Source organism: Plecotus auritus, assembly GCF_963455305.1.
Source record: "Plecotus auritus genome assembly, chromosome: 5".
Classification (NCBI taxonomy): Eukaryota; Metazoa; Chordata; class Mammalia; order Chiroptera; family Vespertilionidae; genus Plecotus; species Plecotus auritus.
Genome location: NC_137776.1, coordinates 27425579 through 27437680, shown reverse-complemented (window position 1 = coordinate 27437680; position 12102 = coordinate 27425579). Strand labels below are relative to the sequence as shown.

The 12102-nt window shown below is 41.3% G+C and overlaps 1 protein-coding gene across 1 annotated transcript in view; it reads left to right on the top strand.

Annotated features, from left to right (window-relative positions):
- WDFY1 (WD repeat and FYVE domain containing 1) overlaps nucleotides 1–12102 on the top strand; it is a 41880-nt gene that overhangs the window by 19642 nt on the left and 10136 nt on the right. Inside the window, exons 4-9 of the mRNA XM_080670344.1 lie at nucleotides 3365–3419; nucleotides 5096–5246; nucleotides 7180–7292; nucleotides 9110–9236; nucleotides 10366–10471; nucleotides 10940–11041. Of these exons, the coding sequence (XP_080526470.1) occupies nucleotides 3365–3419; nucleotides 5096–5246; nucleotides 7180–7292; nucleotides 9110–9236; nucleotides 10366–10471; nucleotides 10940–11041 (654 nt within the window). The remainder of the gene's footprint in view (nucleotides 1–3364; nucleotides 3420–5095; nucleotides 5247–7179; nucleotides 7293–9109; nucleotides 9237–10365; nucleotides 10472–10939; nucleotides 11042–12102) is intronic.

The window sequence follows — 12102 nt, the reverse complement described above, 5'->3', positions numbered from 1 at the left end:
TAGGTACTTTCCAGAATGTATGTATTATATCGACCTCCCCATGTTCATGTCTGTTGGACAGTTTAAATAAAGTTAGCAATAAATGCCTGAATGGCAGAAAAGTTTTTGAATTCAGTATAGGTGTTAGATCTAAAAATGGATTAATTTTATTATTATTTTTAAATATATTTTTATTGATTTCAGAGAGGAAGGGAGAGGGAGATAGAGATAGAAACATAAATGATGAGAGAGAATCATTGATTGTCTGCCTCCTGCATGGCCCGCAACCCGGGGCATGTGCCCTTGACCGGAATCGAACCCGGGACCCTTCAGTCCACAGGCTGATGCTCTATCTGCTGAGCCAAACCAGCCAGGACAGAATGGATTAATTTTAATGAGTGCTAAATTTTAAACCAGTTTTGTGGAACTCAGAATGCTGTCATGATGGATGGTTGGGTGCACAGGCTAGCCACAAGGCACAGTCTCCATGCAGCCCCTATTCCTGAACCACAGAGAAGGCCAGGACAAAGAGGCTGTGGTAGAGAGCCTGTGTGTGTGTGTGTGTGTTTGTCTGCACGCACGCATGCATGCGTGTACTACCTATAACAGAGGAAGGGGAAGGAGAACCAAGTTAGGGACTAGCCATTCAACCAACGAGTTAAGGACTAGCCATTCAACCAGCTCTTTAGGGCAGTGTTTCATAAGATATCTTTGGTGAAGGATCACGTATTTACATTTTTAATTTATTATAGGTATTTTTGTAGGTCAGATTGTGTGTGTGTATATGGATATACACATTTTTTCTTAAGGAGACATAATTCATATATTATAAAGTTCACCATTTTAAAGTGTGCAGTTCTGTGGTTTTGTGGTATGTTCATAAGATTATGCAACCATTAACACTCTCTAATTCCAGAACATTTCATCACACCCCCTCCCCCAAGGAAACCCCAGCCCATTAGCAGTCACTCCCCACTCTCCCCCACCAGGGTACCCCCGCCCCCAGCTCCTGGCAATCACTAATCTACTTTCTGAGTCCAGAGATTTGTCTGTTCTGACATTTTATGTGAGTAGAATCATATAATGCATGTTGTCTTTTATGTCTGGCTTCTTTCACCTAGAGCAGTGGTCGGCAAACTGCGGCTCGCGAGCCGCGGTTTGCCACTCTGTTGACTAATGAGTTTGCCGACCCCTGACCTAGACTCTCGATTCCAATAATTATAGGCTGTTGTTGTTCCTTGTGATTAAGCCCCTATCCCAGTGGTCGGCAAAATCATTAGTCAACAGAGCGGCAAACCGCGGTTCGCGAGCCGCATGTGGCTCGCGAGCCGCAGTTTGCCGACCACTGACTTAGAGTAATATATTAAGGTTCATTGCATTGTAGTTTGAATTAGTACTTTTTTGTTTATTATGTAGAGAGACCACACTTGTTTATCCATTCATCAGTTGATGGACATTTGGTTGTTGCCACTTTTTTTATTGTAAATAATGCTGCTATGAACATTCGTGTGCAAGTTTGTGTGTGAACCTATGTTTTTCATTCTATTGGGTCTATATACCTAGGAATGAAGTTGCTGGGTCATATGGTAAATCTATTTTTAACTCATTGAGGAACCCCCAAGCTGTTTTTCAAAGTGGCTGTACCATTGTACACTCCCACCACCAACATGTAAGGTTCTAGTTTGTCTACATCATTGCCAACGCTTGTTATTTTCTGTTGTTTTTGTCTTGTTTTTACTATGGCTATCCTAGAAGGTGTGAAATGGTATTTAATTATGATTTTTGTTGGCATTTGCCTGATGACTAGTGATGTCGAGTATTTCAGTTGCTTGTTGATGATTTGTATATCTTCGGAGAAATACCTATTCAAGTCCTTTGCCCGTTTTGTTGTTGTTGTTTTGTTTTTTTAATTGTTGAGTAGTAAGAGACTCAGACTTACAGCTTGGAAGAAGTTACCAGAGGAACCACCTGATGTCCTGGGTTTTTCATTGTGGAAAGTTTTTGGACTACTAATTTAATCTCTTCACTTGTTACAGATTTTCTATTTCTTCCTCAGTTCATGTTTGTTGTTTATGGTTTTTCTGGGCCAAGAAGGAAGGGCCAGTACAAAGACAGGTTCTCAGCCCAAACAGTCCATCCAGCAGTAGGCAGGTGGTAAGGTTAGGGTTTGATGAGTTCTATGCCCTATGACAGTGGTCGGCAAACCACGGCTCACGAGCCGAGGTTTGCCGCTCTGTTGACTAATGAGTTTGCCGACCACTGCCCTATGAAGTTGGGGCTGCTGTAAATACATTATGTAGTAGTTAAAGCCAACATTCTCACTCTTCTTTTTCTGAAAATATTGTAGGAATATAATGGTGATGTGCATATACAAATATAACAAGGAGTCATGAACTGTAAGCCTCAAATAGTTTCTCCAGTGGTAGCAATGATTGAGCATTTCTTTTTTTAGGGACCCTTCTTGTGGCTCCTGGTTCAAGGACATCAGTAATAGGATAGCCTACAGAAACACTTATAGCTCTTCAGTGGAAAGGGCCAATATAAATCCAACTTATCATTAGTTAGCTATTGATCTATTGATCTCCCACCCAATACAGATTAGTATCCTTAAGACACTAAGATATATTTGTAGTTTGCAAAACCAGATGGAGAACAGGGAATTTATATATATTTTTTTCAGTCTGAGTAGTCAACAATTTATAAAGTCCATGTTACCTAGAGCCTTAAAAACTTACCAATTTAGCATTGGTCAATAGAATTTTTTATTAGGGCTTTTTTTTAAAGAGGTTCATGTTCTTGGTTTTGTGTTGAAGCTCATTTTTTTCATTAAGCATATACTTTTAACTTTTTTCTAGTTATAAAGTATTACACAGTCTGTAACAATTTAGAAAATTCAAAAGTATAAAAAGAAGAAATCTACCCACAACCTCTTAATGTTCTTTTTTGTGTATTTGTATATTAAATATGTATAATTTTCCCCTTACATTACTTGGAATACCCTATGTTTTATTTTCACTATAGTTGAGAGCTCTGATAATAATGGGTTTTTATACTTTCGTTTTATATATATCATCTGAGGAATTTTTGATGTAGCCCAGAGAGAAAAAATGAGCAAGTTGCCTCCTTTGCAGTTAGAAGCAGAGGGACTTCAAAGCTTTCACTGCGGGAAGAACTGGATAGAAATGCTGTGCTGGTCAGCGGTTCTGTTCCATCTGGTGTCCAAAACAAAGGGTGGCCTGAGGACAGGTCCGCGTTATTGTTCTGTAGCTGTTCTCAGTCTCAGGTCTGGTGATAGCTATTTTTGGATTTCACTTTGTTTTGAAAGTTAAATTTCTGTTGTTTTTAAAACCATGACTGTTTTCTTATTGCATGTGTTTACTTTTAGGAATTTCATGTTTCTGAAGATTTTAATAAAATGAACTTTATCAAGACTTACCCAGGTAATTATAATACACACACACACACACACACACACACACATTTGCATACATAATACATGTAGATCTGCATACACAAAACTAGGACACCATCTCATATGATCAAAAGTAGGTTTGGTGAAGGCCTGGGGAGGGGGGCAGGGACGGGCTAGAAGGGATCAATGCGGGAAACAGAGGGACATATGTAATACTTTCAGCAATAAAGATTTTAAAAATAAATAAAGTTATAAAGTAAAATAAAAATGAAAGTGTAGGTGTTCATATTAACTTTTTAGTTTTGTTACCTCAAATAAGAGGCTTTTAGTTCTTTGAAGTTATTTACCATTCTTTTCCTGCTTATTAATATTTAAATTTTTGTATATGATTCCATTTGGGTGAAAGTATCAGATTTAATTTAACTATTGCTCTATTTTTGAACATGAGTACTGCTTCTGCTTTTTGATATCGCCCACTCACTAACATATATGAGAGTGTATGTGGATGTACTAGTGTGTGTATGTATATCTGTGAGTTTATGTATTTCATATCTATGTATATACATGTGTGTGTGTCATTGACTGTTACTCTGACTCTAATTACTTCTATTTAAGACAAATTCATAAAAGTAGAGTAACTGGGGCGAACATTAAAATGGTTTTTAATGCTCTAGATTTATTTGCAAACCTCTTCCCAGCAATTTGCAAATTTTGCAATCCTGTGAATGGTAGTTGAAAGTGCCTGCTCTTTAAATGTTTACAGCATTACTCTTTATAAATGCTTTTTGCCAGTTTGATAGTCAAAATAGTTCTCAAGTTAAAAATTATTTAAGCTGTATTTAAGGATAACCCTTTTCATCTTTTATGCATGTCTGGTTCATGCTTTGCCCATATTCCCAGAGTCATTTTCTAATTAATTTATAAGAAACAGTTCCTCAGTGCTCCTGAAGCAGCCTGTACAGCTGAGAGCAAGTTAGAAGTTTCTCAGACTTCATTCATCTGCCTGGGCATTTACAAGCACCTGCTACATGCAAGGTGCTGTATCAGTTGAAGTAGACAGGTCACTGCCCTAGTGGCTTACAGTTAACCTGCAAACACAAATATTTCACAAGTTAGGTCACAGACAGAACACTTTCCTCATTCTCGGCTCTTAGTTTGGTATTTTGGAATATAAAACTTTACAATATTTTGTCTTCATAAATAGTAAAAAGTTACACACAAATTGCTTACACTACTTTTTAATTACAGAAAAGTATAGTTGCTCTTGTGTACAAAGTCTTTTCTAAAGGGTCAAAACACTGAAGTTATGGACATTAAAAAAAATTTTCTTTTTTAAGAAAAGACTCCTGCTTTCAGTATGGAACTCATTGGTAGGTAGGGTTTTTTAGAGCAAAGTACAGGTCTGTTCTCTAATCTATTATTGGAATCCCTCTTGAGCATTACTCTTTAACGATTGGTAGCTTCTGACTGTCTGCCATGTAGGCAGGCAGAGGGCAGGGCCCTGGGAAGCCCGTGATAGGGAGTCGGGGGTAGGGCAGATTATCTGACACCCGCTCACAGTCGGGCATTCCCATGATGGGATGTTGTGCATCCCCAGGCCAGCCAGGTTGAGACGGTCAGCCTCCGTTCTCACCCCACGAGATTCGATTCTGAAGGCCACATTTCTTCCTGAAGGGTGCAGACTTTCCATTTCTGTTCCTACAGCTCATCAGAACCGGGTGTCTGCGATTATCTTCAGCTTGGCCACGGAGTGGGTGGTCAGTACCGGTCACGACAAGTGTGTCAGCTGGATGTGCACCCGGACCGGGGACATGCTCGGGAGGCACCTCTTCCCCTCCTGGGCTTCGTGTTTGCAGTATCCTTTGAAGGGCTAGGCCTTCGCCTCCTTGTCTCAATGATTAATTTCTATTCTGATCATAAATTGTTGATTGACAAAAACATCCAAAAAGTAGAATAAAAAATATGAAAAACAAAACAAAGAAAAAATGTAAAAAGGAGAGAGAAAAAGAAAAGAAAGAAAAAAAAATAAGATAAAAAAGGAATAAATTGTTAATTGAGATCCAAAGACTGAATGATTCCTGATATTTTACATAAAATCTAAAATTTGCTGTTTTTACCTTTATCGGTATAAAATTGGTTTATTAAAAATAATTACGTGACTTACCATTCCCTGCTGTACATTTAATACAAAATCTTGGAAAACCCAACCCTCATTAATGCAAACCCCTCCCCTCATTCCTTTACATTTAAAAGTGAAAGAAAAGACTTTTTGTATAAAGATAAAAAAGGAATTGGTCTTCTAGTAATTGGTTATTTACAGACCCTAAAATCCTATATAATAAAAGGGTAATATGCAAATTGACCAAACCGGAATGCCTGCAGCCCCTTGCCCTGGCTGGCCCCACCCTCGAGCAGGTTCCCCCTTCCTGATTGGGGCCAGGGCTGGCCAGCAAACTACCCGTGGCCCCTCCTCCTGGCTGGTCCCACCCCGGAGTGGGCACCCCCACCCAGATCGGGGGTGAGGCTGGCTGGCAACCCACCCACGGCCCCTTCCCCCAGCTGGACCCCACCAGTGCATGAATTCGTGCACCGGGCCTCTAGTAGAATATAAATGCAGTAAGGCTTATGACTCTGGAGTTCATAAATAGGCTACAAGTTTTATAGTAGTTGTTTTTTTGTGTATAGAGAGGGTTCATAATTCTTATAATACTCTCAAAGGTGGTGCCTCAGCATCCCTGGAATTCCTGCTTTAAAATTTTTTCACTGATAAATGGAATCTTTCACGTGGAGTTCGCCCTTGTTTAAGGCTAGCAGTGGTAGCTATGTATCTTAGTGCCGGCAAGATCAAGGCTGTCAGCATCAGTGGTTCTCTTTCAGAGTTGGACATCTGGCCTACTAAAATTCCTTTTTTCCATTGAAAGCCTTCATAGAAAATGTTTGCTACAAATGAATGTACATAGAACATGAGATTTAAAATAAGCATATAAATTAGTATCATACACTTTAGAATCAAACAAAGGAAAATATTCAGATACTTTATGTGCTAATTAAGTGTTTCTGTTCCGAGTTTGGCTTTTCATATGGATTGGAAGAAAATGGCACAGAATCACAGTCATGACGTAGCCCACGGTTGTCCTTCTGACCTTTAAATAGTAGTATCCTACTGTGTGTCAACTACCAATTTGCCACAAATTTCTATGACCATAATGTCGCCGAGAAAGTGATGTTAATATAGTTTTAAAATTTAAATTTAGTATTGCCCCAAATAACTGCCTTTTGTTTGAATGAACTCTCCACAGCAATTTAAAGTGAACCATCCTCTTTACTTAAAGCTAAATCATCTAGGCCAAAGGAAAGATGGGTCATGTTCGTATTGGCTATCAGTTTTACATTATTTCCAGAGATATTTCACAAATAGCCATTTTCTTCCAGTTCTTTCTTGCTTCATTATTGAGTAGTTCACCTTTTTTTGTGTTTTATTATCATTTGATTATAACTACTTGCTCTCATGTCTGTCTTCTCTGTTAGCTATTATCTTTTTTATTGCCAAGTTCCAAATATTGCTTAGAGTAATGACAGATATTCAATGAATTCTTGTTGAATGATTAAATATTAATTTTCTCCATGAGTCCAGCTTAAAATATTTTCTTCAGTATTTGCATGATTTTCAGTCGGTGATTTCCTTTCTCAGAGTTTTGGGCTTGTGCTTATTCTCTTTAAAGAGAACATTTTGTGCTTTACAACTTTGAGATAGATTGTGTTGGAGATCTTTGACTGCTTCCCCACAGATACGATTTTGATACCCAGTATGCTTTTGTTGGCGATTATTCTGGACAGATCACCCTGCTGAAGCTGGAACAGGACACCTGCTCAGTTATCACAACCCTCAAAGGACATGAAGGTAGTCTGCGTCCTCACCCACAGCTTTCCCACCTAATTTGGGCATCCGAATTTAGTTCTCAGCCCTGTGGTTTCATGAGTGATCACCTCCCTATGATCTGTCAGATTTCAATTTGATTGGCCAGACGGGATTTAGATCTCAAAGAGTGAAGGCTAAGTGAAGGTAGCGTGCTGGGTTAGGTTTTGTGTTGTCAAAATCCCTCCTAGGTTGCTTGTGTGGATCATACTTTATACTTTGTTTACCGTTTTCAATAAAATTATTTTCAGAAGACCTTTTAAAATTTTTTGTAAATGGTAAAACCTTTCCAAGAATGTTATTATTTTTAAATTGCCAGTTTCTAGGACACTGAACAAGACTAGTGGATCAATACAATGAAAAGAAATGTATGGGCTGGGTCAGCCTCTACTTGGGAAACCTCCCCTGGGTAGGGACTGAGGAAAAAAGTCAGGTGGAATTTCATTATTTCTACAGTGCAGTGAGTTGGCAAGACTCCAAGAAAGTATTTTAAAACGTACTTGGCTGTATTGGGTAACAAATTAGAAACTTTGAGGCCATCTGGTTTAGATTGAAGAAGTGGGAATTGTTAAAAAGAATTTAATGGTGGACTTTTATGAAAATAGTGTCTTAAGTCTAACACATTAAATGTTCTCCACGGTGTCTAAGTAATCTGTTTAGGTGAAATCAAGTCTGTCAGACAGGGGCCTTGTAGAGGAAAAAGGAGAAAGAACAGTAAGTTAGAGTAGACGTGGGCAGGAAAGCACAGCCCCTGAGGACACCTCTTTCCGTTTATGACTAAGAGTCTCATGACTCCAGCCTCGTAAGTGTTCCCCAGGTTGCTAGGTTAGAGTGGGTTCTGGTAACTGCTTAGTCGTGTCTGTATGGAAAGATCATGTTTGTCTGCTATTAGGCCTCTAGCTAAAATGTATGGGGCATCGGTTTAAACAGGGTCAGGGTTTATACAAAATTATGCCTGAAGCCAGTTTTGCAGAATACTTCCCCCAACACACACACTTTTGTAAAGTTTCTGTGAGAAACCGCTTGTGTTGTTTGCTTTGAATATGGCGTCATTCATTTTCTATATACCCACAAAAAATATTATGAGTTTGTATGACTGGTTCAGTTTTATTAAGTTTATTAATCATTTTCTTCTAGGTAAGCAACAGTCACTGGAATAATGATGATTTCTGTTGAAAGAGAAATCTGTAGAAAGAAAGATTTTCTCAAGAGTTATATAATTTGATAAGTTTAGCCAATTTGGATTTTTTACCTAAATTTCTGAAATACCTGCAAACCTTTCCTTTGAGACACTTAATTTTTTCAAACATCGGCATCTTGGGCTGTAAACCGCCTGCCAGGTCCCAGAGATCTGCAGTAGTCTAGCTTTCTAGCTTCTAGAAGATGACCACAGTACACTTAACGGCCTATTCTCATTAAATGTCAATGGCTATATTTTTCAAAAGTTTTTTATAGTCTTTTCAACAGCTATTTTATAATTTTGTGGTACGGAACAAGGAAACGTTTATTAGAACATCTTGTGCCCTTTTGTACATCTTTGATGTACAACTGAAGATTTTAGTCTTATGACCAGGAGAGTGGATATGCTGTGTCTTCTCATGACTTGTGATGAAGGGTTGAATGGCCCTTTGTACAGTGAAGATACACGTTTCCTGAAAGACTCAGCTGTGCTAGTTGAGTCTTCAGCTGTCAAATGTGTGTGCCCTGACATGGAGTTATATTTAACCAATCCTCTCTCTCTCCCTGCCCCTCCTACTCTCTCCCTTCCTCCTTCCTTTTCTTCCTTTCTCCCTTGCCCCCAGGTAGTATCGCCTGCCTCTGGTGGGACCCCATCCAGCGGTTACTCTTCTCTGGAGCCTCTGACAACAGCATCATCATGTGGGACATCGGAGGAAGGAAGGGCCGCACGCTCCTGCTCCAGGGCCACCAGTGCGTGACTGTTCTGAGGGTGGGGAGAGAACCTGAGTTTAGGGAAAGCAGGGGAAACATTAGTGTTTCAAAAACAGCCATTTGATAGGGCTGACGGGGTCCACTTTTAACTGCTTTTCTGATAGTCCTGAGTGTCTGGTGTTCTGTAGCCAAAAGGGAAATGAAGAGCACAGGATTTTCTTCCTCCTTGGCCCAAAGGGCACTCGCCACATGTCTCTCCCAGTGAGTCACCCTATTGAAATAAGCTGCTCAGGCCTGGAGCTCAGGCACGGACTTTGACCATGGAAGAGTGTGTGTAATGTGATAGTAAGCTATTCTGCAATCGGATGCCTAACTCATTTTCTTAAATTATAAAATGTATTTAATTAAGAAGGAACATGTAGTTTGATGTAGTCGTATGGCCATTGCTGTGACAGTGTAATACTCAGGCTCTTGCCGTCTGGTCTTGAAAGGAGAAAAGAAACCCTTTCCCCTTTGTTGGCTAGTTTGTCGCCGTTTACCATAACCAGAGTCAAGCCGAAAAGTAGCCAAGGAAACATTCTCCATACAAGCCTACAGGCCAGGAGGTTGTTCCACGGTATCTGCTGTGTACATGTGTGTATGCACATGTGAGCATGTGTGTGTGTGTGTGTGTGTGCATTATGAGCATGTGTGAGCAAATGTGTGCATGGGCACGTGTGAGCATATGTGAACATGTATATGCACTGTGAGCTTGTGTATGTGTGCATGTGTGAGCATGTATATACCAGTAATTTCTGTAGTGTGTGACCACTTGTTATGGTTGGGTTCAGGCAAGGCAGTTACACCTCCTTTGTTCTTTGTGTCTGAACTAGGAGGTAAATCTTGTGCACCTAACAAGGGAATCATGGTGATTGGTCCAGAAAACTGTAGTCATCATCTCATCTCTGACCTGCAGTTCTTAATGACTAACTTGAAAGTGGTGTTTGTTTTGTAGAAACTATTATTCTTATAGTAAGTTACAGAATGCCAGGTAGTTTACACCAGAATCCATGTTCCCATACCAGAGTCAGTGATAAATGCCAAGGGCTGATTCTAACAGGGAGGGAGTTGCGCCTCCATGGAGACTGTTTCCCACACTGAGACCGGTGCTGGTGTGTATCATCTGCAGTGACCGGGTGCAGTCGCTGTGTTACCTTCAGCTCACGAGGCAGCTCGTCTCCTGTTCCTCGGATGGTGGGATTGCTGTGTGGAACATGGACGTTAGCAGAGAAGAGGTAGGAGGAGGAGCAGGCAAGGCTGGGGGACGGGGGTGGAAAATCTACCTGACCTGGTGCCTAGCCAGAGGGACTCCCCTGTTAGGCACCTTGTGGTCCCACCATGTGCCTCAAGTGGTTGTTTGCCAGATTCTGTAAAAGTGGGTTTTTGCTCAACTGGTTGAATAATTTCAAACAAATTTGGCATAACAAAAGAAATATACAAAGACAACTCTAAGAGTTCAAATGAGAATTGAATAATTTCCTCTTATCTATAGGTTGAAAATTGAGCAATCCTGTAAACATTACTAAAATGATGATGATTACTCAGAACACAGACATAGTAGTGGATATGGCAAGAGCTATAAAATATTGAGGGATATTTCAAAATGCTAACCTCAATTATGTTTAGAACTGTCGTTTGGATTTCTGAAAAGCCAGTGTGAACATGACGCTGCGCTGACGTTGGCTCTGTCTCTCTCCGCCCAGGCTCCTCAGTGGTTAGAAAGTGATTCATGCCAGAAATGTGAGCAGCCCTTTTTCTGGAACATAAAGCAGATGTGGGACACAAAGACACTGGGGTTGAGGCAGGTACGTAGCCAACTTGGAGTCACCCCTGGGTTAATCAGGCATTCTGTCATTTGTGTAATTCTTATTTTGTTTGGAATCACACTTCTCCAGAAGTGCTGTTAATTCATACTTTTTTTGATATGACCATCACTGTTAATAATGAGCAAGACCTTTCCTGGGCCAGTGATACTGTCCCCTAACTGTCCATGGCTGGTCATGCACTGGAGACTGTCCCCTAACTGTCCCATTGCTGGTCCTACACTGGAGACTATCCCCTAACTGTCCATGGCTGGTCCTACACTGGAGACTATCCCCTAACTGTCCATGGCTGGTCCTGCACTGAAGACTGTCCCATAACTGTCCATGGCTGGTCCTGCACTGGAGACTGTCCCCTAACTGTCCATGGCTGGTCCAGCACTGGAGACTGTCCCCTAACTGTCCCATGGCTGGTCCTGTACTGGAGACTGTCCCCTAACTGTCCATGGCTGGTCCTGCACTGAAGACTGTCCCCTAACTGTCCATGGCTGGTCCTGCACTGGAGACTGTCCCCTAACTGTCCATGCTGGTCCTGCACTGGAGACTGTCCCCTAACTGTCCATGGCTGGTCCTGCACTGGAGACTGTCCCCTAACTGTCCATGGCTGGTCCTGCACTGAAGACTGTCCCCTAACTGTCCATGGCTGGTCCTGCACTGGAGACTGTCCCCTAACTGTCCATGCTGGTCCTGCACTGGAGACTGTCCCCTAACGGTCCCATGGCTGGTCCTGCACTGGAGACTGTCCCCTAACTGTCCATGCTGGTCCTGCACTGGAGACTGTCCCCTAACTGTCCATGGCTGGTCCTTCACTGGCGATTGTCCCCTAACTGTCCCATTGCTGGTCCTGCACTGGAGACTGTCCCCTAACTGTCCATTGCTGGTCCTGCACTGAAGACTGTCCCCTAACTGTCCATGGCTGGTCCTGCACTGGAGACTGTCCCCTAACTGTCCATTGCTGGTCCTGCACTGAAGACTGTCCCCTAACTGTCCATGGCTGGTCCTGCACTGGAGACTGTCCCCTAACTGTCCAAGGCTGGTCCTGTACT